The sequence below is a fragment of the Pan troglodytes genome, chromosome 19, assembly GCF_028858775.2.
Source record: "Pan troglodytes isolate AG18354 chromosome 19, NHGRI_mPanTro3-v2.0_pri, whole genome shotgun sequence".
In the NCBI taxonomy this organism is placed as follows: Eukaryota; Metazoa; Chordata; class Mammalia; order Primates; family Hominidae; genus Pan; species Pan troglodytes.
Window position 1 is genome coordinate 51,661,094 of NC_072417.2, and position 25,948 is coordinate 51,687,041.

At 51.5% G+C, this 25,948-nt stretch overlaps 1 protein-coding gene, 1 long non-coding RNA gene and 1 other non-coding gene across 5 annotated transcripts in view; 2 read left to right on the forward strand and 1 right to left on the reverse strand.

Moving 5' to 3' along the window:
* GRAP (GRB2 related adaptor protein) overlaps window positions 1–22,652 on the reverse strand; it is a 40,632-nt gene extending 17,980 nt beyond the window's left edge. Inside the window, exons 1-4 of one of the 3 annotated variants that reach the window (XM_024350419.3) lie at window positions 22,544–22,652; window positions 12,242–12,364; window positions 7,834–8,043; window positions 2,797–2,894 (exon numbers count right to left, since the gene is read on the reverse strand). In XM_024350419.3, the coding sequence (XP_024206187.1) occupies window positions 2,797–2,894; window positions 7,834–7,911 (176 nt within the window). In that variant the 5' untranslated portion in view covers window positions 7,912–8,043; window positions 12,242–12,364; window positions 22,544–22,652. Of the gene's footprint in view, window positions 1–2,796; window positions 2,895–7,833; window positions 8,044–8,383; window positions 8,538–8,624; window positions 9,110–12,241; window positions 12,365–22,543 lie in introns of those variants that run through there. The other 2 variants (XM_063799724.1, XM_063799725.1) reach the window with 2 other exon arrangements.
* LOC134808956 (uncharacterized) lies at window positions 22,610–24,089 on the forward strand. The gene is made up of 2 exons (XR_010153249.1): window positions 22,610–23,279; window positions 23,747–24,089. It is a non-coding gene; the product is annotated as an uncharacterized LOC134808956 (long non-coding RNA).
* Window positions 22,932–23,148, forward strand: LOC112206207 (small nucleolar RNA U3). The gene has a single exon (XR_002940398.2). It is a non-coding gene; the product is annotated as a small nucleolar RNA U3 (small nucleolar RNA).
* Window positions 24,090–25,948: the final 1,859 nt, after the last annotated feature.

The following is a 25,948-nucleotide window of genomic DNA, read 5'->3' on the forward strand; positions in this document are numbered from 1 at the left end:
CCCCTGCCAGCCCTGCCCCCACCATGGCTTGACGGATGGAGGCAAGAAGAAAGCACTTCCTGAAACTCCAGGGCCCGGCTCCTTCCCCCACACCAGTGTCACTCCATTTGTGGCCATCTCGCATCATTCCTGTTTTACTGATGTGGAAACCGAGGCCCAGATAGGGGCAGAGACGCCCCCACACCCCACCAGATTGCATAGCAAGTGCATGGCCTGGGACTCTCCCAGTCCCACAGCTGTTCTTATGAGCTTCCCCGCTGTCCTCCAGGGTGTCCCAGCCCAGGGCCATGCCACACGGCTGCAGTCCCACTCCACCTCGTGCCAGCTGTGAGATCCTGGGGGGGCACTCAACCTCTCTGTGCCTCTGTCTGCTAATCTCAAAGATGGCGATGGTGGTGCTCAGCTCCTAGGGCCTTGGGAGGATGCATGAGCTGCTCGTACGCGGGTGTTTGCTGCTCCCCCCACACATCCCCCTGCCAGGCTTGTCTCTGCCTTCCCTGGCAGACATCCACTTGAACTTCCAGGCCCAGCGGGCCACACCCTTCCTCTAGGAAGCCATCCCTGACTCCCATGGGCCGTGAGGCTGGGTCACTTGCCGCTGTGGCCCCTGCTGATGGGGCTGGCTCTGGAGCACTTGGCGTACATTGTGCCTCCCCCAGGGGCTCCTGGGGTTGGCGGGGGTGAGAGGGGGTGCCCAGGGAAGGAGTGGGCCTGGCATAGGCACGAGGCCTACCTCTGAATTTCTGAGGCCCCAGCCCTCCCTCTGCCCCCACACCTGAGGCCTTTATGGGCTAAGTCAGGTATGGAGCTGGAGTTTCCCCGTAGTTATTTTGGGGAGCAAGGCAGGTGCTGAGGTTGGTCGAGGACACACCTGGGCATCACTTCAGGCAGGTTACTCAGGGGCTTGACCCCATCCCTGCTGTGTCCCAGACACAAATGGCCAGAGATGACCCCAGAGGCATGGGAGGCTGAAACCCTCCATGGCCCTGCTAGAGTCTTGCCTCGACCACTGGCATCCCCTCGACAGGCCTGGCCCGGCACTGCGATCTTTTGTCATCTTTTCTCCCCTGCCTGAGCAAATGCGACCCTCTCAGCAGCTGTAGGCCAGCCAGCCTTCCAGCCATTGCCAGGCCATTTCCTCCACCTGAAGGCCCCTCCCTGACAGCTTGGCCCAGGGGGATTGCTCCCGTTCATGCCCTCTGGCATGTCTGGATGGTCCCATTGGCTTACAGGGGCCTGGGGCACTGGCTCCAGCTTGTGGCCCTGGGTCGGATTCTCTCATCTCTCTCCCTCTTCACACACCCCCCTCCCTCTCCCCCTTAATTGACAGAAAGATCACAGAAACCTGCCCAATGTCACACAACCACGCGGGACATAGTAGGGCCTGGAACCCAGGCTGCAGCCCCAGATGCCGACTGGAAGCTGCGGCCTCTGTGGGGGAGGCTGGGAGTGCCTGGAGCCCGGGCAGGTGGCTGAGGACCTGGGTCGGAGGGGGCCTCGCCCAGCACAGGAAGCTGGAGGTGGTGGCGGCTTTGGAACTAACTTAAAGAGAGATAAAGAGGAAATACCTCTCATGCCCCACCCTGGCCCTGCACCTCCTTCCCTTCCCACCGCACAGCCACACACACATCTCAGCTCCCAAACTGTCCCTCCAGCCTGCTTGGCCCTGTCACCTGTCTCCATATCTGACTGAGTCCTACCATAACACCTCCATGGCTCCCCACATGGCTTGGCATTTGGGGGCCTCCTGCCAGTCCCACATGCCACAAGTTCTCTCTCATTGCTCTCCCTTTGCTCATCCTGACCCTCTCCCAGGGATGCCTTTCTCTTTTTCTACTTAACCAACTCCTACACATCCTTCAAAACCTCACTGATTGCCACCTCTTCTGAGAAGCCTTCCCTGAGAAATCACCTTAATGCTCACTGTCTTCCCATGTAGTATGTCCTTCATGTCCTCTTTCTCCCCCAGGACACAGCTGCTCTGACCCCTTGTGTCTCCAGCATCACCCGGGCTGGGCCCCCTGGAATTGTGGCCAGTGTTTACTGAATGACTAAGTGGCTGTATCTTGGGGCTGCCTCAGCTGCCATTTAAAGCATATCCAGTTGGTTTGCATAGATTTCTTGGGTCCCATGCCTGTTCTGAGGCTGGGCCCTGCCCCAGTCATTCTCAGGGCAGCAGTGTTGGCTGCCACCTGCCCAGAGCCCAACCTGGGACATCCCTAGGCTAGTAGGTCCCAGGCCCCAGGATAGCTGGGCCCCAGGCCCAGTTCTTGCTCCACCCTGGTACCAGACTCTGCTCTGCCAATGTCCAATTCCCCCCCAGACTCCAAAGGCAGGGCCTACAGGGTCTGCTTCCTGCCCAGCCCTCTCCCAGCCACCACCCAGGGCCGGGCCAGCTCTCAGCAAGAGCTCTAGAACCCTCCACCCTGAACAGATTGGAGCATCTGCCCTCCTTGAGTTATAGATAGGAAAACTGAGGAACAGAGGGCAGGGACCTGCCTGAGGCCACACAGCAGCCAGTGGCGCAGCCAGCTGAAAGCCCAGGGCCTTGTCCTCTCTCGGGGACCTCCTGGACATTCTCCAGTGGCTCACGTCCTCAGTGTGGAAGCCTGGGCTTGCCCTGACTCTGTCCCCACTCTGGGGAAGTCCTCAGAACTCAGTCTCCTATGCCTGCCCAGGCTGGTGGCCTCTGTGGAGCCTGGGGGCCCCAGACAGATGGACAGAGGCCCAGGAGTGAGGGGGTCCCGTGGCCAGGAGAGATAGAGCCACGGGGATGGGATGGGGCTGTCCACTCACGGATGGGGCTTGACGCGGATGTAGTTCTTGGGAATAAATCCCTCGACACCCCGGAGCTCGGCCTTGTACCAGTTCTGGTCATCCTCCATGTTCAGGATCTGTGGGCAGGAGACACAAAGCCACTCAGTCACCGAGAAGGAACAACGGTCACCCCCGGAGGCCCCACTGCACGCCAGGCCCCAGGTGGGCCTCGCCTGCACCAGCTTCTGTGCCTACTCACAGAGAAGGGCTGGGGGCCTGGGACAGGACTTGCCCACGGTCACAAGGGCTGAATTAGAACCCCTCGTTCCTCAGTGCTGCCCATCCCCTGGCCCCAGGACAGCCCATCCTCAGGTGATTCACAGACTCCAAGGGAGGCACAGTCGGGGACTCGTAGGAGGCTTGGGGTGGCTGGAGCTGGATTCTCAGGCTCCGACACCAGGAACCCTGCGGACCATGGGGTTTGCAGGAGCAGAACTGGGGACCTGAGTTCCTTCCTGGGTTGTGCCCCCGAGTTTGGGGGGCCCACAGCACTTACATGCCACGCACTGAGCCTTGGGGTGAAGGTCGGGGGACCCGGCCTGAGCACAGCCACCAGTGGTCACCTAGGGTCCCTCGCATTTAGACAGCTCAGGGGTGACAATTCAGTGGGGGGACGTCAGGCTCTGGGGAGCAGATAAGGGGGCCTTTGGTCTGAGACAGACTGGTTCTCAGCCCTGGCATGGCCTGCTCGGTCACACGGGCTCCTCTTCCGAGCCTGTGAGGCCCCTATCACACCACAGGTGGGCCCGGAGGAACTGAAATAGCCAGAGCGGGGGTGGGAGTCCCTGAGGGGGAGCAACCAAGCGACCAAGGCGGGGGGCGGGGCCGGGCCTGGGAGGGGCACAGCATGAGGCCGGGGGTCCTGCCTCCATTCCCTGGGCACGCCTTCCGTGTGTCCCCCTGATTCTCATATAGCCCCCAAGGTCAACATCACCAAATGCTATTTTACAAATAACAAAACTGAGGCCCACAGGGGAAGTGACTTGGCCAAGGCCACGCAGCAGGGGAGAGGCAGAGCCTGTTTGGTCAGTCAGGACTCTGAGGCCTGGAGTTTTTGGCTCACTGGTCAAGGGGGTCCTGGCCCACCAATTTTTGCCTCCAGTCCTCTTTGTCACTGGACTCCAGCTTGAGGGGACATCTCTCCTGTGAGGGGACATCTCTCCTGTCAGTCCTGGAGCAGGTTCCAATGTCAGCTCAATCCTTCAGGGGTACTTGAGAGAAAAAATAGGGCACGGGGTACCAAAGGCCCAGGGCAGGCCAATACAGGGGCATCAACTCCAGCAGTGATATTTTGCCAAGAGTAGCTGGGATTGGCCTCCTAGGGCCCAGGCCTGAGGCCCCACCCTCACAGGTGGCCTCTGCACCCCCATCTCCACCCCCGCTTTGTCCACCAGGCCAGGCTGGCTGAGCCCCTTCCTTCCTGCCCCTGCAGCCTGGGTCAGGTCAGCAGACCCAGGGGTGAACGGAAGCAGGTGGCTGACTCAGGAAAACTTTCGCTCAACACAAAACAAAACAGGCCGGGCGCGGTGGTTCACGCCTGTAATCCCAGCACTTTGGGAGGCTGAAGAGGGTGGACCACCTGAGGTCAGGAGTTCAAGACTAGCCTGGCCAACATGGTGAAACCCCGTCTCTACTAAAAATACAAAAAAATTAGCCAAGTATGGTGGCACACCCTTATAATCCCCAACTTTCTCAGGAGGCTGAGGCAGGAGAATCACTTGAACCCGGGAGCTGGAGGCTGCAGTGAGCCGAGATCGCGCCATTGCACTCTAGCCTGGGCAACAGAGTGAGACTCCGTCTCAAAAAAACAAAACAACTCCCCCAACCTAAGGAGAAAATGAGGGCCTGTAGGCCACATACCACAGCCATGGATTCCAGGAGGATGCCCTGAAGCCTGGGGCTCCAGAACATTCTGTCTGCTTCTGACTCTCTCTGTGGCCTTGGCCTCAGTGTCCTCCCTCGTCTGTCCAATGGGTGCATTCATGGCCTGCCCTGCATGCAGCAGTGCGGACATTGGGTGGACTACATCTCATGCAGTCCCTGCTTCGTTTTGTCTCCTTGTCATCTGCACTCAGAGGACTCAGGAATGTCCCATTGGTTACATTAGCTAATCTCTTTTTCTTTTTCCTTTTTTTTTTCTTTTTGAGATGGAGTCTCACTCTGTCACCAGGCTGGAGTGCAGTGGCGCAATCTCAGCTCACTGCAACCTCTGCCTCCTGGGTTCAAGCGATTCTCCTGCCTCAGCCTCCCGAGTAGCTGGGACTACAGGTGTGTGCCACCACGCCCAGCTAAATTTTTGTATTTTTAGTAGAGATGGGGTTTCACCATGTTGGCCAGGCTGGTCTCGATCTCTTGACCTCACGTTAACTGATTTCTTACTGTGAACATTGTTTGAAAGCCCCAGACCCTCTGAGACCCGGGAATTCTCACAAGGGAGAGAGGCCAACTCCTCCCTGGAGGAGTATCACTGCTCGAGGTGAGAGGCAGAACTTGGCCTGCCCCTGAGCCTTTGCCCACATGGTGCCCTCCACCCAGGCTGCCGCCCCACTTTACCATCCCAGCCCGATGCAGTTGCTGCTTGATAGTTGTTTACTGAGCACCTACTGTGTGCCAGGCACCCCACGACAGAGCAGGGAACAAGAAGCTCACATTCTAGTAGGCAGAGACAGACCATAAACAAGGGAAGAAACAAATAAGCAAGGTAGTTTAATGGAGCAGTAAGTGCTGTGAAAAATGGACATCAGGTGACAGATGGAGAATGTCTGGTTGGGTGGGAGCAGGGAGATTGTCAACACGGGACAGGTGGGGTGGTCCAGAAAGGCCTCTCTGAAGAAGTGACATGGAAGCTGAGACCCAAATTACAAGAAGGAACCAGCGGTAAGAAAATGTGGGGAACAGTGTCCAAGACGGACGGAACAGCCAGTGCCAAGGCTCTGAGGTGGGGCCAAGCTCTGTCCCTGAAACAGAAAGGAGGCCAGGGTGTCTGGAGCTGAGGGAGGGAGGAGCAGATGTCATAAGATGTACGGGGGAGGACCAGGCTCTGAGTCATGGCCACTGCGTGGAGACTGGGCTGGGGAGCAGGGATTGTTGCGGGGAGGCCTCGGGAGCCACCACGCAAGCCCAGGTAAGTGACAATGGAGGCCTGGGCTGGAGGAGGGGCTTCAGGTAGGTTTTGCCAGAGTTGCCGACAAGACAATGACAGGCAGCAGAAAGTAGGTTCAGGGAGCCCAGGGCTGGCTGTGTTGGGTCTGGACCATCGCCCTTTCCCATGGAGATGTCAAGGTGACATGGGCTTCCTGAGTCTGGGTCTCATCATCCAGGCTGCTCGTGCAGAGATGGGAGTGAAGCCACTAACCACATGCCCCTCCAGCTGGCAACAGCAGAGGGGTGCGTGCGCCCAGAAATGCCTGGCCTATCAGGGAGGGAGGCTTTGTCCCAAGGAGGTGATGTTTGGGGCCATTTGTCCAGAGTGAGTCCATGAGCCAGAGTTTTCATCCAAGACCAAAGTTCAGATTTCAAGAACGGGCTTCATCGCCCACCCTCCCAGGCTGGACTCAATCTGTAGGCAGGCAGTGCCATGGCAGGGGCTGGCCCACAGGGAGCACTGGAAAATACTTGCTAGACGAGAGGACAGGATGGTCGCGGAGCTCAGCTTCCACCCCAGCCACTTGATCCCTCCAAGCCTGGCTCAACGCCTCCCGCGCACCCCATTCCTGTTTCCTCACTGCCCCACTCCCTCCCAACACCACACTTGGGTCTAGAGACCTCGAAGTGCTCTCAGATGAGAAACCAAGACTTGGATCCCCGCAGAGGGTCATGCCTTGGGCTCACAGCCCCAGTGCTCAGCCTGGCCCTGTCCCCATCTGGCCACATGTCCACGAGGCCGACAGCCAGCACTGCAGTGACCCCAGGTGCCAGCACCCCAGCATAGAGAAGGAGGAATTGCTCCTCCTCCTCTGGACCCCAACCCCCAGCCCAGCCTGTTCAGACCAAGCGCAAGTTCCACAGCCAAAGGGACATAGGTTCAAAACTGACTCCATACCGAGCAGGTCATGTTGCCTCCCTGTGCCTCAGTTTAGTCACCTGTGAAATGGGGGTGCCAGTCCCCATTGCTTAAATGGTACATGAGGTGTGCTGCGGAGTTCGGGGCCTGGCTATAGCAGGGTGATGGCACAGGGAGCTCTCCCGTCTTGTGCTTGAAGCTTGTGGCCGAGAGCAGCGCCCAGGGCTCAGCGCAGAGGAGCATCCAGTCTAACACCCATTGCTCCAGTGGGGAAACTGAGGCCCAGGGAAGGGCAGTCACTTCCCTAGTGTGGTTTACTGGCAGTTCCAGTGCACACGTCTTGGCATGGCCACTCCCAGAATCCTGGGCATGGCTTTCATATGCAAACTTTTAAGCAAGGACATTTCCAGAGACACATTCCACAGCCCCAACTGTCTAGACCGTCTTGGAAGGCTGCAACATCTGTCAAAAGTGGCCCAGACAAGGAGAAATGAACTGTGGTATGACTCTATTTTCCCTTTTCTCCACACTACTGGGAAGCTCATCCTTGACACTTTCATCTTAGCTATTTTAGCCCTACTAGGTTAGCATGTGTACTTATTTCTTTCCTAAGACCTTCTCTCTCTCCCTCTTTCTCGCTCTGTTCTCCATTCCCATACTCTGTCTCTCTCTCTCTAGCTCTCATTCTCTCCCTCTCTCAACAATTTTCTTTTCAAACTTTTTCCTGGAAAACTGGGGGTTGAACTAAGTCCTGCCAGACACTGTGGTAATATCTCATCGAATCCTCACAACAGCCCCAAAGGAGGGTCATTAGTTATCTCCCCATTTCCTAGATGGAGAATCTGAGGCTCCGAGGGAAAAGGTGGCTTGTCCAGAGTCACACAGCCAATAACTGGAGAGGCTGGGCCTGTCTTCCAGGGGCCACAGTCTGCTTGGGACAGTCCCAGGTCCCTGGTTCCTAAATCCACCCCCACCCCGTGTGGGGCCAACTCAGCAGGCTCCAGCCCCCCTACCTTGAGTGTGTCTCCCTTGTTGAAGGCCAGCTCGTCGCTCTCTGTAGCCTGAAAGCTGTACAGGGCCACGGACTCCATGCCGCTGCTCGGGGCTCCAGCAGCTGGGCTCAGAGCTGGGCCGACAGCTTCCTGCTTCCTCTGCAGTCGAGGACCGTCTTCCTTTGTTTTGAGTGCGCGTTTGTTCTTTTGAAGTTGAGACTGAAACTGCTCCTGATGGGGGAGAAACAGGAAACAGACATGTCACAGAGCAGGGAGGGCTTGTGAGCCAGCTCCGTCCCTACCTCAGACCCCAGGTGCCAGGAATGGCCCTTGGGGAGTCTCCCTGAAGCTCTGGGAGTGGGGCCCCCTTGTGCCTATGTTTTATCATCCGTAAAAGTGAGGTGCCTGGAGGAGAAGTGCCAAAGCTGTCCTGCTGGCTCAGGCACTGAGTCTCATGGCACCAGATGCTGGCCTCCCTTCACCAATTTGCCAATGACTCTCCATCTTTTCCTAAACCCTGATGCCTCTTGTGATGCCCTGCCTCCTGCTCCTTCAATCCCAAGCTCCTCACCTGGCATTCAAGGCCCTTGCAATCCACCACCTCCACCTGCCCCTACAAACAGCCCCCATTCTCATCCTTTGTCATCCCCTTCACTCTAAACAAACCCAGGGCTTCAGCCACAGCAAGGGGCCACACCAAACTCTCATTTCAACCCCAGACTTTTGCACATGTGGTTCCTCTGCCTGGTGTTCTCCTCTTTCTGCTCCCAGGAGACTCCTATTCATCCATCAAAGACCAGCTCAGAAGGTACCTCTTCTGGTTTAGACACTGGGCACCTTAGGTGGGACTTAAATCCTAAGGTCAACAAGACTTGTAGGTCGGGCGCGATGGCTCATGCCTATAATCCCAGCACTGTGAGAGGCCAAGATGGGCGGATCACTGGAGGTCAGGAGTTCGAGATCAGCCTGGCCAACATGGTGAAGCCTCATCTCTAATAAAAATACAAAAAATTAGCCTGGCATGGTGGCATGTGCCTGTAATCCCAGCTACTGGGAAGGCTGAGGCACAAGAATCGCTTGAACCCGGGAGGCAGAGGCTGCAGTGAGCCAAGGATCCATCCAGGCTCAAAGCAATCCTCCCACCTCAGCCTCCAGAGTAGCTCGGACTACAGGTGCCCACCACCATGTCTGGCTAATTATTTGTATTTTTAGTAGAGATGGGTTTTCACCATGTTACCAAGGCTGGTCTTGAATTCCTGGACTCAAGCGATCCTCCTGCCTGAGATTGCGCATTGCACTCCAGCCTGGGTGACAGAGCGAGTCTCCTTCTCAAAAAAAAAAAAAAAAAAGAGAATTGTAAATAAATCTCTACCTTTCCTTAGTGGGTTTGTTATGAGCAGTGTTATCGGTGTAGCAATTCTGAAACTGTTTTGCAAGTGTTGCAGGATAGCGCACAAATGGACAAGCACAGCTGTATTGTTTGGAACCAGGGTTCTCCCTGGGAAAGAAGGGAGACACAGACGTGGAAGGAAAACCAGGCAGAGCCCTGTGGTGTTGCATGGACACTGGATGAATCAGTGTGAAGTCACATTGTTTTTTTTCTGTAAAGAAGTTTTTCTTCCTTCATTTATATTAATATGGACTCATGGTTTCATATTTTAGCCAGTGGATTATAATCCATTACTATTACATTTATTTTGATGCTTAAAATGCCCCTGATTAGGCCAGTGGGGTCTCCTTCAAGCTGTCTCCTTATCCTTTTGACATGGACCCATCATTCTATGAACACACCCTGACCTTCTGGCCAATAATAGAAGAATCGCTTGAACCTGGGAGATGGAAGTTGCAGTGAGCCGAGATCGCACCATTGCACTCTAGCCTGGGTGACACATCAAGACTCCATCTCAAATAAAAAAAAAAAAAAAAATAGTTGAGAGGAAAGAAGAGAAGATGACAGCTGCCCGCCGCCCACTCTGGAGTCCCTGAGCCAACCAGGCAGGATGGAGCTGGCCCTGGCCTCACCCAGCTCCATTCCAGGGCTTCTCCACGCTGCCCTCTACTCAAAGACCCCTGCCTTCTGGCTGCCCCCGACCCCAAGGGTGACAGGATGTTATAAGGCCCCTCTTTCCGGCTCTGTTGCAGCTGAGGTTTCAAAGCCTCAGAATGATGCAGTGGAGGGGTTGGGATCCGCCCCCGCCTCAGTTTTGAGGTGCTTCTACCCATATGAGGGGAAGAGGACTTCCCCTTATGAAGCTGAATGTGTGTCCCCTGGGGCGGTGGGACAGATGCCGGGTTTATTTTTATGTGTTTTAGAAGTATTTATTCTCTGCCAAGTCCTTTACAAAGAGGTAAGTGACCAATAGTTGGTAGGTGGCAGGGCTGGGGTTCAAACCCAGGCAGGCCTGAGGGCCAAACCATGCCTACAACTCCTTCGCCGCATGGCCTCAACCCGAAGGATTCCTGCCCAAGGTGGCTCGGGCCAGAGCTGGGAGCCTGGGCTGCCTACTGTACAGCGAGCTCAAGGAGTGCAGTGAGGTAAGCAGCAAAGCTTTGTTGGAGGGTAAATCTGCCCTGATTCCGGGAGACCAGAGAGGACCCCACAAATGAGACTTGACTGAGAGGACCCTTGAAGAATGCAGCACCCCAAATGAGGCAGACGCTGGGGCCTGGAACGAGGGGCCATCGGAAACTGGAGGCTTGGGCCAGGCGTGGTGGCTCATGCCTGTGATCCCAGCACTTTGGGAGGTCAAGGCAGGCAGATCACTTGAGGCCAGGAGTTCGAGACCAGCCTGACCAACATGGTGAAACCCTGTCTCTACCAAAAATACAAAATTAGGCTGGGCACGGTGGCTCACACCTGCAATCCCAGCACTTTGGGAGGCCGAGGCAGGTGGATCACCTGAGGTTAGGAGTTTGAGACCAGCCTGGCCAACATAGTGAAACCCCGTCTCTACTAAAAATAAAAAATTAGCTAGGCGTGGTGGCGAGTGCCTATAATCCCAGCTACTTGGGAGGCTGAGGCAGGAGAATCACTTGAACCCAGGAGACGGAAGTTGCAGTGAGCCAAGATCATGCCACTGCACTCCAGCCTGGGCGACAAGAGTGAAACTCCATCTCAAAAAATGTATATACAAAATTAGCCGGGAGTGGTGGCGCACGCCTGTAATCCCAGCTAATTGGGAAGCTGAGGCAGGAGAATTGCTTGAACCCAGGAGGCGGAGGTTGCAGTGAGCCGAGATCACCCCATTATACTCCAGCCTGGGCAACAAAAGAGAAACCCTATCTCAAAAAAAAAAAAAACAAAAAACAACAACAACGAAATAAGGAGTTTTGGAAACCAAGGTTTTATTATGCAGATGAAGCCTCCAGGTAGCTGGCTTCAGAGAGAATATAGTGTAAATGTTTCTTATCAGACTGAAAGAGTCCGTTCTAACAGTAATTCCAAAAGCGAGGAGGTTATAACAAGGCATGTCCAGCTCCCCCTTCCCATCATATCCTGAACTCATTTTCAGGTTAACTTTGGAATGCCCTTGCCGAGAGAAGGAGTCCATTCGGATGGTTAAGGGGCTTAGGATTTTGGTTTTGGTTTATGGAGGTCCCTCAAAAGCTGCTCACAGGAGGAAAACTCATCACTGGCCACAGGCCACACCAGGCCAGGGCAGACCCAGCCACTGCCTCAGTGCTGAAACCCTAACCCCCTGTGATCAGCTGAGTAACAGCCCCGAAGACATCTAGGTCCTGATCTCAAGAACTTGGAATGTTCCCTTATATGACAAGAGGGACTTTGCCAGTGTGATTATGTTAAGGATCGTGAGATTGGATGGAAACTGCAATTTCAATGCAGTTTGAGTTCTGTAATTAGTAGACTGGACTAGACTACTAGACCCTGGAACACTCCAAACAGGCTGACTGGGGAACTTTTTATCATCAGAGATTGGCTGAAACACCTGAGAGAACTCCCTGAAAAAAAAATTTTTTGAGACAGAGTTTTGCTTTTATTGCCTGCACTAGAGTGCAGTGGCATGATCTCAGCTCACTGCAACCTCCGCCTCCCTGTGTCTACTTAAAATACAAAAATTGGCCAGGCATGGTGGCGCACGCCTGTAGTCCCAGCTACTTGGAAATAGAATCACTTGAACCTGGGAGGTGGAGATTGCAGTGAGCAGAAATTGTGCCACTGCACTCCAGCCTGGGTGACAGAGGGAGACTCTGTCTCAGAAAAAAAAAAAAAAAGAAAGAAAGAAAGAAAAGAAAATGAAGAAACAGGCCAGGCATGGTGGCTCACACCTGTAATCCCAGCACTTTGGGAAGCTGGAGCAGGAGGAATGCTTGAACCCAGGCGTTCAAGACCAGCCTGGACAACATAGTGAGACCCCATCTCTACAAAAATAAACAACAACAAAAATAGGCCAGGCATGGTGGCTCTCACCTGTAATCCCAGCTACTCAGGAGGCTGAGGTGGGAGGATTGTTTCGGTCCTGGATTTCAAGGTGATAGTGAGCTATGATCACACCATTGTACTCCTGTCTCTGAGGACAGAGCGAGACTTTGTCTGGAAAAAAAAAAAGAAAATGCAAATGAAGAAACATGGATTCATGAACATCTATGAATATTTGGTTTAAAAAGGTGAGGCCATGGTGTTTGCACTGAGATCATGGCCCCTCTTGCCCTTCCTCTCAGCTCAGTGAGGCTGAGACTCCACTCTGGACAGCTGCAGCCAAGAACATGGGGTCCCCTGCTGCCTCCAGACCAGGGAAACAGGGCTCCCTCTGCCCCCAGCTCCCAGTAGGAGGGCTTGCCTCCCAGGAAGAACAGGACATCAATTTCCTATTCTACCCCCAGCCACCTGTTGCTGAGACTAAGTCCTGGATGAGTGTAGCCAAGAGTTGGGGGCCCCCTTCTTGCACCCAGCCCCACTCAAGGAACAGAGGCTCTGCCTTGGGTGCAGTGTTCTGCGAGTGCTGGGGTCCTGATCACTCCGGCCCTGGCTCGTGTGGAAGTAGCTCGACAACAGGAGAGGCAAACTTTGAGGACCTCGGCCATTGTCCCCACTCCCACCAAGTCCTCAGCCCCTAGCGCAGGGTGTCACTCAGAGAGAAGCTTTCCAAAGTCTCCACCCCCAGCTCCAGGGCCCTGGCTCAGAGAGATTTTTGTCTAATGAAGAAACAGGCCATAAAAAAGAGACTTCCTAATCTCTTCCCAAAGCAACTGACCTCATTTGCTACAGAGAACGAAGGAATTCAAGGCAAAAGTTGCTTTTGTTTTGATTTTGGTTAGGTTTGTTTGAGAGTGCAGTGACGTGATCTCCGCTCACTGCAACCTCCGCCTCCTGGGTTCAAGCGATTCTCCTGCCTCGGCCTCCCGAGTAGCTGGGATTACAGGTGCCTACCATCACATCCAGCTAATTTTTTTTTTTTTTTTTTTAGTAGAGACGGGGTTTGCACCATGTTGACCAGGCTGGTCTCGAACTCCCGACCTCAGGTGATCCGCCCACCTCAGCCTCCCAAAGTGCTGGGATTACAGGCGTGAGCCACCGCACCCGGCCCAAAAGGTGCTTTTGAGAATAGTAGAGATTATGGTGAGAGATAATTAGGAGAAGATTCAAGACACAAGCTGAACTCTAGGCTGCTCGTTTACAGGAGAGAACAGGGAATAGCACCAGTAGAGGGAGCCCTCCTGAGGTCAGAACAAATAGCAGACATTGACCTCACACACTATTTCTTCCAAGGAGCCAAACTTGATAGGATCAGTGTGTAGTGCAGGGCATTATAGGAAATTATAAAGCAATCCATTGGCAACTTGCAGAGCTTATTTCAACCAAGCAAGGATTAAAAAAAGAAGGGCTGGGTGCAGTGGCTCATGCCTAAAATCCCAACACTTTGGGAGGCTGAGGTGGGTGGATCACTAGGTCAGGAGTTCAAGACCAGCCTGGCCAAGACGGTCAAACCCCGTCTCTACTAAAAAACAAAAAATACAATAATTAGCCGGGCGTGGTGGCAGGTGCCTGTAATCCCAACTACTTGGGAGGCTGAGTCAGAGGATTGCTTGAACCCGGGAGGCGGAGGTTGCAGTGAGCCGAGACTGTGCCACTGCACTCCAGCCTGGGCGACAGAGCGAGACTCCATCTCAAAAAAAAAAAAGAAGAAAGAAAGAAAGAAAAAAGAAAAGAAAATTTGCATAGCTTAACAGCTGGATATGGTCAGGGAAAGAGGAAGAGAGCCTTCCAAAACCACTGTCATCCCAGAGTAACTGCAGGCATACTCAAAGCTGGGCCCCCTGAGAACGACCATAGAAGCTGAACATCGTAGGGAAGAAATAGACTTCACTAAAACAATCCAGCCAGTCACTAAACAAATAAACAAGAAAATAATAACAAGCCCAGGTCAGGGGAGACTCATACCCAGAATTGCTACAATGTATTATTTAAATGTCCTGTTTCCAAAAATATATATATATATATATATGAAGCCTGCAAAAAATTTAATAAACAGGAAAGCATGACCCATAGATAGGGGGAAATGCAGGCAAAGGAAACTGCCTGTGAGAGGGCACATGTTGATTTATCAGAAAAAGACTTTAAAGTAGCCATTATACACACGTTCATAAAACCAAAGGAAACTGTGACTAAATAAATAAAGGAATGTATGATGATGGTGTTTCATCAAATAGAGAATACCGATAAAAAGATAGAAATTGCCAGGCACGGTGGCTCACGCCTGTAATCCCAGCACTTTGGGAGGCCGAGGCGGGTGGATCACGAGGTCAGGAGTTTGAGACCAGCCTGGCCAACATGGTGAAACCCTGTCTCTACTAAAGATTAAAAAAAAAAAATTAACTGGGTATGGTGGTGCATACCTATAATCCCAGCTACTCGGGAGGCTGAGACAGGAGAATCCCTTGAACCTGGGAGGTAGAGGTTGCGGTGAGCTGAGATTGCACCATTGCACTCCAACCTGGGCGACAGGGCAAGACTCCGAATAAAAAAAAAAAAAGTCGAAATTATAAAAAAAAAACCAAATGGAAATTATGAAGTTGAAAAGTATAGTAACTAAAATAGCCGGGTGCAGTGGCTCACCCCTGTAATCCCAGCACTTTCGGAGGCCAGAGATGGTGAAACCCCATCTCTACTAAAAATACAAAATTAGCCAGGCATGGTGGCGGGCACCTGTAATCCCAGCTACTCGGGAGGCTGAGGCAGGAGAATCGCTTGAACCCGGGAGGCAGAGGTTACAGTGAGCCAAGATCACGCCACTGAACTCCAGCCTGGGCGACAAGAGTGAAACTCTGTCTCAAAAAAATAAAAAAAAAGAAAAGAAAGAAAAGAAAAGTATAGTAACTGAAATAAAACATTCATTAAAGGGATTCACCAGCTAATTTTGAAATTCACATGGAATTGCAAATGATCTACAATGGCCAAAAAAATCTTGATAAAGAAAAAAAAAAATGGCTGAGTGTGGCGGCTCGCGCCTGTAATCCCAGCACTTTGGAAAGCCCAGGCAGGAGAATCACTGGAGCCCAAGAAGTCAAGTCTGCAGTGAGCAGAGATCGCATCACTACACTCCAGGCTGGGCCACAGAGCAAGACCTTGTCTCAAAGAATAAAAACCAGAAACAACCAACAAACAAATAACAATAATTAAATAAAAATAAAAAACGCAGGGGTACGTTTTCATGCCTTGTATTTGTCAATGGAACCTTTGATATGATACTCAAAATACAAGCAATGAAATGATAAATTGTATTTTATCAAAATTAAAACTTTTGCTCATCAAAGGACACTTTCAAGAAAGTGAAAAGACAACCTACAGAATGGAAGAAAATATTTGTAAATAATAAATCTGGTGAAAGTTTCATATCCAGAATACACAAGAACTCATAGAATTCAATACTAGAACACAAACAACAATTTAAAACACAATTTAAAAATGGGCAAAGGATCCTAAAAGACTTTTCCCCAAATAAGGTATACAAATGGCTCACAGCTCCTGAAAGATGCTCAACCTCATTTGTCATTAGGGAAATGCAAGTCGAACCCACAATGACACACCCTTCACATCCCTAGGATGGCTATTAAGCCATGTCTGCTGTCTTGATGACCCCTGCCCCTGTCTGCCCCCCTGTCCTTGCTGGTGCCTGAGCTCCATTGAGTGGACTCATTGCTGGCTCCCGGCACTACCAAGCTGGGACCCAGAATATCTTGGTGTCGCTAGAGTGAAAAGACTCATTAATCATGGTCAGTCAGATCCTTCCAGGGCTAAGAGACCAGCCAGGGTGGCCTCAGCTTCTCCCTAACTTTGGATCCTAAAAAGGAAGCCCTGGCTGGGCGTGGTGGCTCACGCCTGTAATCCCAGCACTTTGGGAGGCCGAGGCAGGAGGATCACCTGAGGTCAGGAGTTTGAGACCAGCCTGGCTAACATGATGAAATCCCATTTCTACTAAAAAAAATACAAAAAATTAGCCAGGCATGGTGGCATGAACCTGTAATCTCAGCTACTTGGGAGGCTGAGGCGGGAGACTCACTTGAACCCGGGAGGCGGAGGTTGCGGTGAGCCAAGATTGTGCCACTGCACTCCAGCCTGGGCGACAGAGCAAGACTCCATCTCAAAAAAAAAAAAAAAAAGGAAGCCCTGAGTTCTACCCAGTTTGGCCCTTTGAGGGTGAGAGATCCCACTATTACCCAAGCCTGGCTGTTCTGGGTATGTAAGTTGGGGGACAGTGCGGATCACAGTTCAGGAACCACTCCCACAGCCCCAAGAGACTCCCTAACCTCACCAAGTCCACCTTTGACCTCTTCTCTGAGCTCCAAATGCCTCTTGGGCGCCATCCCCTGGACGTTTCTCAGATGTATAACAGCCCAGATAAAACTCATCATTGCCGGGCGTGCTCGCTCACCCGGCACCCGTGACAAATAAAATGTTTTTTTAAAGTATCTATAGGCTGGGCATGGTGGCTCACGCCTGTAATCCCCGCACTTTGGGAGGCCAAGGTGGGCAGATCACGAGGTCAGGAGATCGAGACTATCCTGGCTAACGTGGTAAAACCCCGTCTCTACTAAAAATACAAAAAGTTAGCCGGGCATGTTGGCACGCACCTGTGGTCCCAGCTACTTGGGAGGCTGAGGCAGGAGAATCGCTTGAACCCAGGAGGCGGAGGCTGCAATGAACCGAGATCGTGCCACTGCACTCCAGCCTGGGCTACATAGCAAGACTCCATCTAAAAAACCAAACAAACAAACAAAAAAAACACCACATTTTATTTGGGCCGGGCTTGGTGGCTCACGCCTGTAATCCCAGCACTTTGGGAGGCCAAGGCGGGCGGATCACCTGAGGTCGGGAGTTGGAGACCAGCCTCACCAACATGGAGAAACCCCATCTCTACTAAAAATACAAAATTAGCCAGGCATGGTGGCACATGCCTGTAATCCCAGCTACTCGGGAGGCTGAGGCAGGAGAATTGCTTGAACCCGGGAGGTGGAGGTTGCGGTGAGCTGAGATCATGCCATTACACTCCAGCCTGAGCAAGAAGAGTGAAACTCCGTCTCAAAAAATAAAAATATATATTTGTGGTTAGGCATGGTGACTCAGGCTTACACCTGTAATCCTAGAACTTTGGGAGGCCGAGGTAGGAGGATTGCTTGAGGCCAGGAGTTCAAGACTAGCCTGGGCAACATAGCAAGATCCCATCTCTACAGAAAAGTAAATTTTTAAAAATTATGACATTTTGAGCTGCATGATGAAAAAAATTTAAAAAGAAAGAAAGAAGGGCCGGGCGCGGTGGCTCACGCCTGTAATCCCAGCACTTTGGGAGGTCGAGGTGGGCGGATCATGAGGTCAGGAGATCAAGACCATCCTGGATAACACGGTGAAACCCCATCTCTACTAAAAATACAAAAAATTAGCTGGGCATGGTGGTGGGTGCCTGCAGTCCCAGCTACTCAGGAGGCTGAGGCAGGAGAATGGCGTGAACCATTTTCCATTCTCGGAGCTTGCAGTGAGCCGAGATTGTGCCATTGTACTCCAGCCTGGGCGACAGAGCAAGACTCCGTCACAAAAAAAAAAAAAAGAAAGAAAGAAAGAAAGAAAGAAAGAAAATTGGCCAGGTGTGTTAGTGCACACCTGTAGTCCCAACTAGACAGGATGCTGAGGCGGGAGGATCTCCTGAGCCCAGGAGTTCAAGGCTGCAGTGAGCTGTGATCGTGCCACTGCTCTCCAGCCTAAGATACGGGAAAAACCAAAGCATTTTTCTTTTCTTTTTTTTCTGCTGTCATTGTATGAAATAGTCCATAGGTTTCCATTATATCCAGTTATAGAGGGTGTTACTGAGTTACGGATTTTCTGCCTGCTGGATCTGTCCGTTTCTGATAGAGGGACATTGAAGTCGCCAACTATAATAGTTTCTCCTTGCAGTGCTGTCGCTTTTTCCCTCAGATATTTTGATGTTCTCTTGTTAGGATCATACATGTTAAGGACTGTTATGTCTTCTTTGAGCATTGACTCCTTAATCATTATGTAATGCCCTGTCCTTATCCTGGATGACTCTCTTTTCTTTTCTTTTTGTTTTTCAGACAGGGTCTCTGCGAACCAGGCTGGAGTGCAGGGATCTCGGCTCAATGCAACCTCTGCCTCCCACGCTCAAGCGATTCCCGTGCCTCAGCCTGCAGAGTAGCTGGGATTACAGGCTGGGATTACCACCACGCCCTGCTAATTTCTGCATTTTTAGTAAAGACAGGGTTTCATCGAGTTGGCCAGGCTGGTCTCGAACTCCTGGCCTCAGGCGATCTGCCCGCCTTGGCCTCCCAAAGTGCTGGGATTACAGGTGTGAGCCACTGTGCCTGGCCTATTCCTGATGACTCTCCTTGCTCTGAAGTCTGTACTGTCTGAAATTAATATAGAGACTCCTGCTTTCTTTTGATCAGTGTTGGCATAGATCTTTCTTTATCCATTCGCTTTTAATACATAAGTCTTTAAAGTGTAGTTCTTGTAAGCAACATATAGTTACGTCTTGTTTTTTGCTCACTCTGACAATCTCTGTCTTTTAATTGGTTCATCTGGACCATTGATATGCAAAGGGATGTTGATATAATTGGATTAATAGCTGCCTTTTTTTGTTTTTACTGTTTTCTATTTGTTGCCTTTGTTTCTATTTTTGTCTTCCACTCTTTTTCTGCCTCTTGTAGTGTTTTGCCTTTGGGGTTTTTCTTTTTTTATTTTCTTTTACTTTCTTTTTTTTTTTTTTTTTGAGACAGAGTCTCCCAGGCTGGAGTGCAGTGACACGATCTCAACTCACTGTACTCTCTGCCTCCCCGGTTCAAGCAATTCTCCTGTTTTAGCCTCCCAAGTAGCTGGGACTACAGACACGCACTGCCACGCCCGGCTAATTTTTGTATTTTTATTAGAAATGGGGTTTCACCATGTTGGCCAGGATGGTCTTGATCTTCTGACCTCGTGATCCACCTGTCTCAGCCTCCCAAAGTGCTGGGATTACAGGCATGAGTCACCACACCCAGTCTATTTTTTTTTTAAGTTTTTTGGTTTTTGTGTTTTTTTTTTGAGATGGTATCTCGCTCTTGTTGCCCAGGCTGGAGTGCAATGGCAAGATCTCTGCTCACTGCAACCTCCGCCTCCTGGGTTCAAGTGATTCTCCTGCCTCAGCCTTCCGAATCGCTGGAATTACGGGAGCCCGACACCACGCCCAGATAATTTTTTGTATTTTTAGTAGAGATGGGGTTTCACCATGTTGGCCAGGCTGGTGACGAACTCCTGACCTCAGGTGATCCACCCGCCTCAGCCTTCCAAAGAGGTTAGATTACACGCATGAGCCACCACGCCCGACCCTAAAAGTATTTTTTTTTATAGAGATGGGGTCTCCCTCTGTTGCCCAAACTGGTCTCAAACCCCTGATCTCAAGTTACTGCCTGCCTCAGCTGCCCAGGTAGCAGGGATTACAGACACAAGCCACCGCCCCCGGCTCTATTTAGGAACATCTTAGTTCCAAGTTTTGGCAATTATGGATAAAGCCGCTATAAACATATGTTTCCAGGCTTGTGTGGACATACATTTTCAACTCATTTGGGTAGACACCAAGAGCTGCATTCCAGCCTGGGCAACAAGAGCGAAATTCCGTCTCAAAAAAAAAAAAAAAAAAAACACAGAAATGTAGGCCGGGCATGGTGGCTTGCACCTATAATCCCAGAATTTGGGAGGCCAAGGCAGGCAGATCACTTGAGCTCAGGAGTTCAAGACCAGTCTGGCCAACATGGTGAAACCCTGTCTCTACTAAAAATACAAAAATTAGCCAGGCGCGGTGGCGCATGCCTGTAATCCCAGCTACTCAGGAGGCTGAGGCATGAGAGTGACTTGAACCCAGGAGGCAGAGGTTGCAGTGAGCCCAGATCGTGCCACTGCACTCCAGCCTGGGTGATGAAGTGAAACTCTGTCAAAACAGAAATTATTCTCTCGCAGTTCTGGAGGCTCAAAGTCAGGAATCAAACTGTTGAAGCCTCGAAGGGGGATCCTTCCTTGACTCCTCCGGCGTCTGGAGGCTACTGGCCATCCTGGTGTTACTCAAACACCAGGGGTTCCATCTAGGGCCTGCTGCTCACCTCACAGAAAGCCAATCACTGAGACAACGATTATTGCCAAGGAGGAAGGCTTTAATCAGGTGCTGCAGCTGAGGGGATGGGAGGGATTCATCCCAGGAATGCAGGGGGTGGTTCAACATAAGAAAATCCGTTAACGTAATGTACCGCATTAGTAGAACAAAGGGAAAAAAACAGTCATTCCAGCTGACACAGAAAAAGCATCTAAGAAATTCTAACATTTCATCATTAAAACATAGAGAAAACTATGAAACGAGGGGATTTGCCTCAACATTATAAAAGGTATTTGTGAAAAAACCACAGTTACCATCATACTTAGCGGTGAAAGACTAAAAGCTTTCCCCCTAAGTTCAGGAACAAGACACAGAGGTTCACCTTTACCACTGCTACTCAATGTTGTTTTTTTGTTTTGTTTGTTTTGTTGTGTTTTCGAGAAGGAGTCTTGCTCTGTCGCCCAGGCTGGAATGCAGTGGCGTGATCTCGGCTCACTGCAGCCTCTGCCTCCCGGGTTCAAGCAATTCTCCTGCCTCAGCCTCCCCAGTAGCTGGGACTACAGGTGCGCACTGCCACGCCTGGCTAATTTTTGTATTCTTAGTAGAGACAGGGTTTCACCATGTTGGCCAGGATGCTCTTGAGCTCCTGACCTTGTTATCTGCCTGCCTCGGCCTCCCAAAATGCTGGAATTACAGATGTGAGCCACCGCGCCTGGCCTAGTCAACATTTTGCTAGAAGTTGTAGCCAGAGCCTTTAGGTAAGAAAAGGCACCAAATTGAGAAATAAGAAATAAAACCATCGCTTTAAATACGGAAAATCCCAAAGAATACACGCACAATAATTACTAGAGCTAATAAGCAAATGCAGCAAAGTTTCAGATCACACAAGATCAACTCACAAAAACCAGTTGTGTGGTTTCCTGTTTGTTTTTTTGAGGAGTTATGCTCTTATCGCCCAGGCTGGAGTGCAATGGCGTGATCTTGGCTCACTGCAGCCTCTGCCTCCCGGGTTCAAGCCATTCTCCTGCCTCAGCCTCCCCAGTAGCTGGGATTACAGGCGCAGGCCACCACGCCCGGCCAGTTTTTGTATTTTTAGTAGAGACGAGGTTTCACCATGTTGGCCAGGATGGTCTTGATCTCCTGACCTCGTGATCCACCCGCCTCGGCCTCCCAAAGTGCTAGGATGACAGGCGTGAGCCACCGTGCCCGGTCCAGTTGTGTTTTTATGCACTAGCAAGGAACAATTCAAAAATGTAATTAAGAAAACCGCTGGGCGTGGTGGCTCACGCCTGTAGTCCCACCACTTTGAGCGGCCGAGGCGGGTGGATCCCTTGAGCCCAGGAGTTCAAGACCATCCTGGGCAATGTGGTGAAACCCCCTCCCTACAAAAAATACAAAAAATTAGCGGAGCGTGATGGCATGTGCCTACAATCCCAGCTACTCAGGAGGCTGACGTGGGAGGATCACCTGAGCCCGGGGGGTCAAGGCTGCAGTGAGCTGTCACATCATGCATCATTGCACTCCAGCCTGAAAAAGGAGTGAAATTCTGCAACATGTTACAACGTGAATGAACCTTGAAAACGCCATTCTAAGTGAAATAAGCCAGATACAAAAGGACAATATTGCATGTTTCCACTTATAGAGATACCTACAAGAATCAAATTCATAGAGACGGAAAGTAGAATAGTGGTTAAAAGGGTCTGGGCGGAGGGAGGAAAGGGAAGTTTGTTTTATGGGTAGAGTTTCAGTTTGGGATGTCGAAAAAGTTCTGGAGATAAATAATGGTGATGATTACATGCCAATGGCTACACGAATGTACTTAATGCCACTGAATTGTATATGTGAAAAATGGTTAAAATGGTAAATTTTGTATCTATTTTATACCATCCCCCCTAAAAAAAAAATTGTTTTTAAGAGTCAAGATCTCACTCTGTCTCCCAGGCTGGGGTGCAGTGGGGGTAATTGATCAAAGCTCACTGCAGCTTTGAACTCAGCCAGCTTCCCTGACTCAAACGATCATCCCGCTTCAGCCTCCCGAGTAGCTGGGACTACAGACGGTGCCATCACGCCCAGCTCATTGTTGATTCCCCCCCACCCCCCCCCCACCCCCCCTTGGTAGAGACGGGATTCCGCTATATTGCCTGGGCTGGTGTCGAACTCATAGAACAAAGGATCCTCCCTCCTGGGCCTGGGCGTGGGCTCGCAAAACGCTGGGATTCCCGGATGACAGGCGGGCGCACCACACCAGGAGCAAACACTTCCGGTTTTAAAAATTCAGTTTGTGATTGGCTGTCATTCAGTATTATGCTAATTAAGCATGCCTGCTTTTAAACTTCTTAAAACAATTTTTAAAATTACCTTTCCACCTAAAACGTTAAAATGTGTCAAGTGATAATATTCGAAAAGCTGTTATTGCCAAACTATTTTCCTATTTGTTTCCTAATGGCATCGGAACTAGCGAAAGTATCTCGCCATCAGTTAAAAGTTTGCGGCAGCTGTAGACCTAGCAGAGGCCGGGAAGAGGGCGTTAAGACTATACTTTCAGGGATCATTTCTATAGTTCGTTACTAGAGAAGTTTCTCTGAACGTGTAGAGCACCGAAAGCCACGAGGAAGAGACATAGCGTTTTCTCCTGAGCGTGAAGCCGGCTTTATGGTGTTGCTTAGCTGCAACTGCCGTCAGCCATTGATGATCGTTCTTCTCTCCGCTTGGGGGAGTAAGAGGGAGAGAACGCGGTCTGAGTGGTTTTTCCTTCTTGATGGTTCAATGATAGCGCTAGTGTGCGAGCTCTCCGGGCTGTTCAGTTCGTGCGTCGCATGTGGGGAGGAAGGCTTTTGCTTTCTGTTTCAGCGGCGATGGCCGTCGTGTTTCGTCCGGGTGGGTTTTTAATTTTAGGCTTCGGCGTGGGGGGGTGCTGTGTGGCACCTCCTATTCTCTTTTTGCGTTTTCTCCCATTCTCGCTGCCTCTTTTGTTGCCGTTTCCCGCCCGCCACTCCCACCTCCAGACGGGGTCTCCGGGTCTCTTGTCCTGTCTGGCGCGCAGGCTGGAGTGCAGTGGCGCCATCTCGGCTCCTAGCAACATCTGCCTCCCGGGCTCAAGCGAGTCTCCTGCCTAAGCCCTCCCGAGTAGCCGGGGTTTAAAGGCGCACACGCCACTCCAGGCTTTTTTTTTTTTTTGGCAGAAACGGGGTGTCACCGTGTTAGCCAGGCTGGTCTCCAACTCCTGATCTCGGTGATCCGCCCGCCTCGGCCTCCCGAAGTTCCTGGGATTACAGGCGTGAGCCACCCGCACCCGGCCCTAAAAGTACTTTTTATAGAGATGGGGGTCTCACTCTGTTGCCCAGACTGGTCTCAAACTGCTGATCTCAAGTGACTGACTGACTGCCTCAGCTGCCCAAGTATCTCAAGTGACTGCCCCAGCTGCCCAAGTAGCAGGGACTGCAGACACAAGCCACAGCCGCCGGCTCTATTCAGGAACATGTTTGTTCCAAGTTTTGGCAATTATGGATAAAGCTGCTATAAACAGGTGTGCAGGTTTTTGTGTGGACATTTTCAACTCATTTGGGTAGACACCAAGAGGCACGAGTTCTGATCATACCGAAAGAGTGTTTAGTTTCAGAAGAAGCTGCTTGTCTTTTCTTGGGCTCCATAACAAAATACACAGACTTTGTGGCTTAAATAAATAAATAACACAAATTTATTTCTTACAGTTCTCAGTCGGGCGCGGTGGCTCACGCCTGTAATCCCAGTACTTTGGGAGGCTGAGGTGGGCGGATCACGAGGTCAGGAGATCAAAACCATCCTGGCTAACATGGTGAAACCCTGTCTCTACTAAAAATACAAATATATATATATATATATATATATATATATATATATATATATATGTATATTAGCCAGGGCGGTGGCACACACCTGTAGTCCCAGCTACTCGGGAGGCTGAGACAGGAGAATCACTTGAACCCAGGAGGCGGAGGTTGCAGTGAGCTGAGATCATGCCACCGCACTCCAACCTGGACGGCAGAACAAGACTCTATTTTTTTTTTTAAAGTGTTTGTTTGTTTGTTTGTTTGTTTGTTTTTGAGACGGAGTCTTGCTCTGTCACCCAGGCTGGAGGACAGTGGTGCGATCTCGGCTCACTGCAAGCACCGCCTCCTGGGTTCATGCCATTCTCCTGCCTCAGCCTCCCCAGCAGCTGGGACTACAGGTGCATGCCGCCACGCTCGGCTAATTTTTTTGTATTTTTAGTAGAGACGGGGTTTCACCGTGTTAGCCAGGATGGTCTTGATCTCCTGACCTCGTGATCCTCCTGCCTCGGCCTCCTAAAGTGCTGGGATTACAGGCGGGAGCCACCGCGCCCGGCCAAAAGTATTTTTTTAAGGAATGGGGGTGGGAGGTTCTCTATTCCCCAGGCTGGTCTCAAAGTCTTGGCCTCAAGTGATCCTCCCATCTCAGCCTCCCGAGTAGCTGAACTACGGTCATGCACCACCGAGCCTGATTTATTTTTTGACTTTAAAGAATCTACCATCTCAAAGGGAAAGTTAGACTGAGGTTGGCTGGGGTGTGGCTCACTGGAGTGTGACTTTTCTGTTTCCATAAGGGTGTGTGTTTGCTGGCATGGTAGGAGAGGCTGGCCTCAGGAGCTAAAATGCTGGGATTGTGTTCCAGCTCCTGCCTGCCTCTGCTGTGTGATTGTGGGTGTATTGCTTCACCTCTCTGTGCCTCAGTTTTCCCATCTGTAAAATGGGTGCAATCACATCTCCCTTGTCTCAGACCTTGAACACCTGGCACGGGGTGGGAGGCTGGCTGAGAGCCTGGTCTCACACTGCCTTCACCGGCTCCCTCTCTCCACAGGTGGTACTCGGGCAGGATTTCCCGGCAGCTGGCGGAAGAGATTCTGATGAAGCGGAACCATCTGGGAGCCTTCCTGATCCGGGAGAGCGAGAGCTCCCCAGGGGAGTTCTCTGTGTCTGTGAAGTGAGCTCTGGCCCTTGGGGGTGTGTGCAGAGGAGGGTGGGCGGGGGGTGGGCAGCATTTGAGCTGAGCCTTGGGGCCCGGGACGGGCTCACGGAGTGAGGGTGGAGGAATGGCATCCCTGCAGAGGGAGCAGTCCGGGCAGAGGCCTTCCGGACACAGGCGGTGGTCTGGGCACCCCAGGGTGCAGCCCAGAGCAGTGGGGTGTGTTGGGAAAGCAGGATCAGGCCAGCTGTGCAAGGCCTCAATGCCAGGCTGAAGTCCAGGCTTCTACGAGTATAGGAGCCATCATAGGTTCTTCATCAGGAGAGGGCGATGTCCAGGGTGGTGATGTGGCAAGAGACTGAGGGCAGGAGAGTGCTGAAACGCCCAGGGCGGGTGTCCAGGATGTGCTCCGCACAGGGTCCCACTCTATGTGATATAGTTGGGAAGATGCCCCCTGAGGCCAGGCTGCCTGGGCTCGAATGCTAGTTCTGCCACTTCCTGGCTGTGTGAGCTTGGGCAAGTCACTTACCTTCTCTGTGCCTGTTTCTTCACATGTAAGATAGGCTATTGCATGGACGAAACAAGTT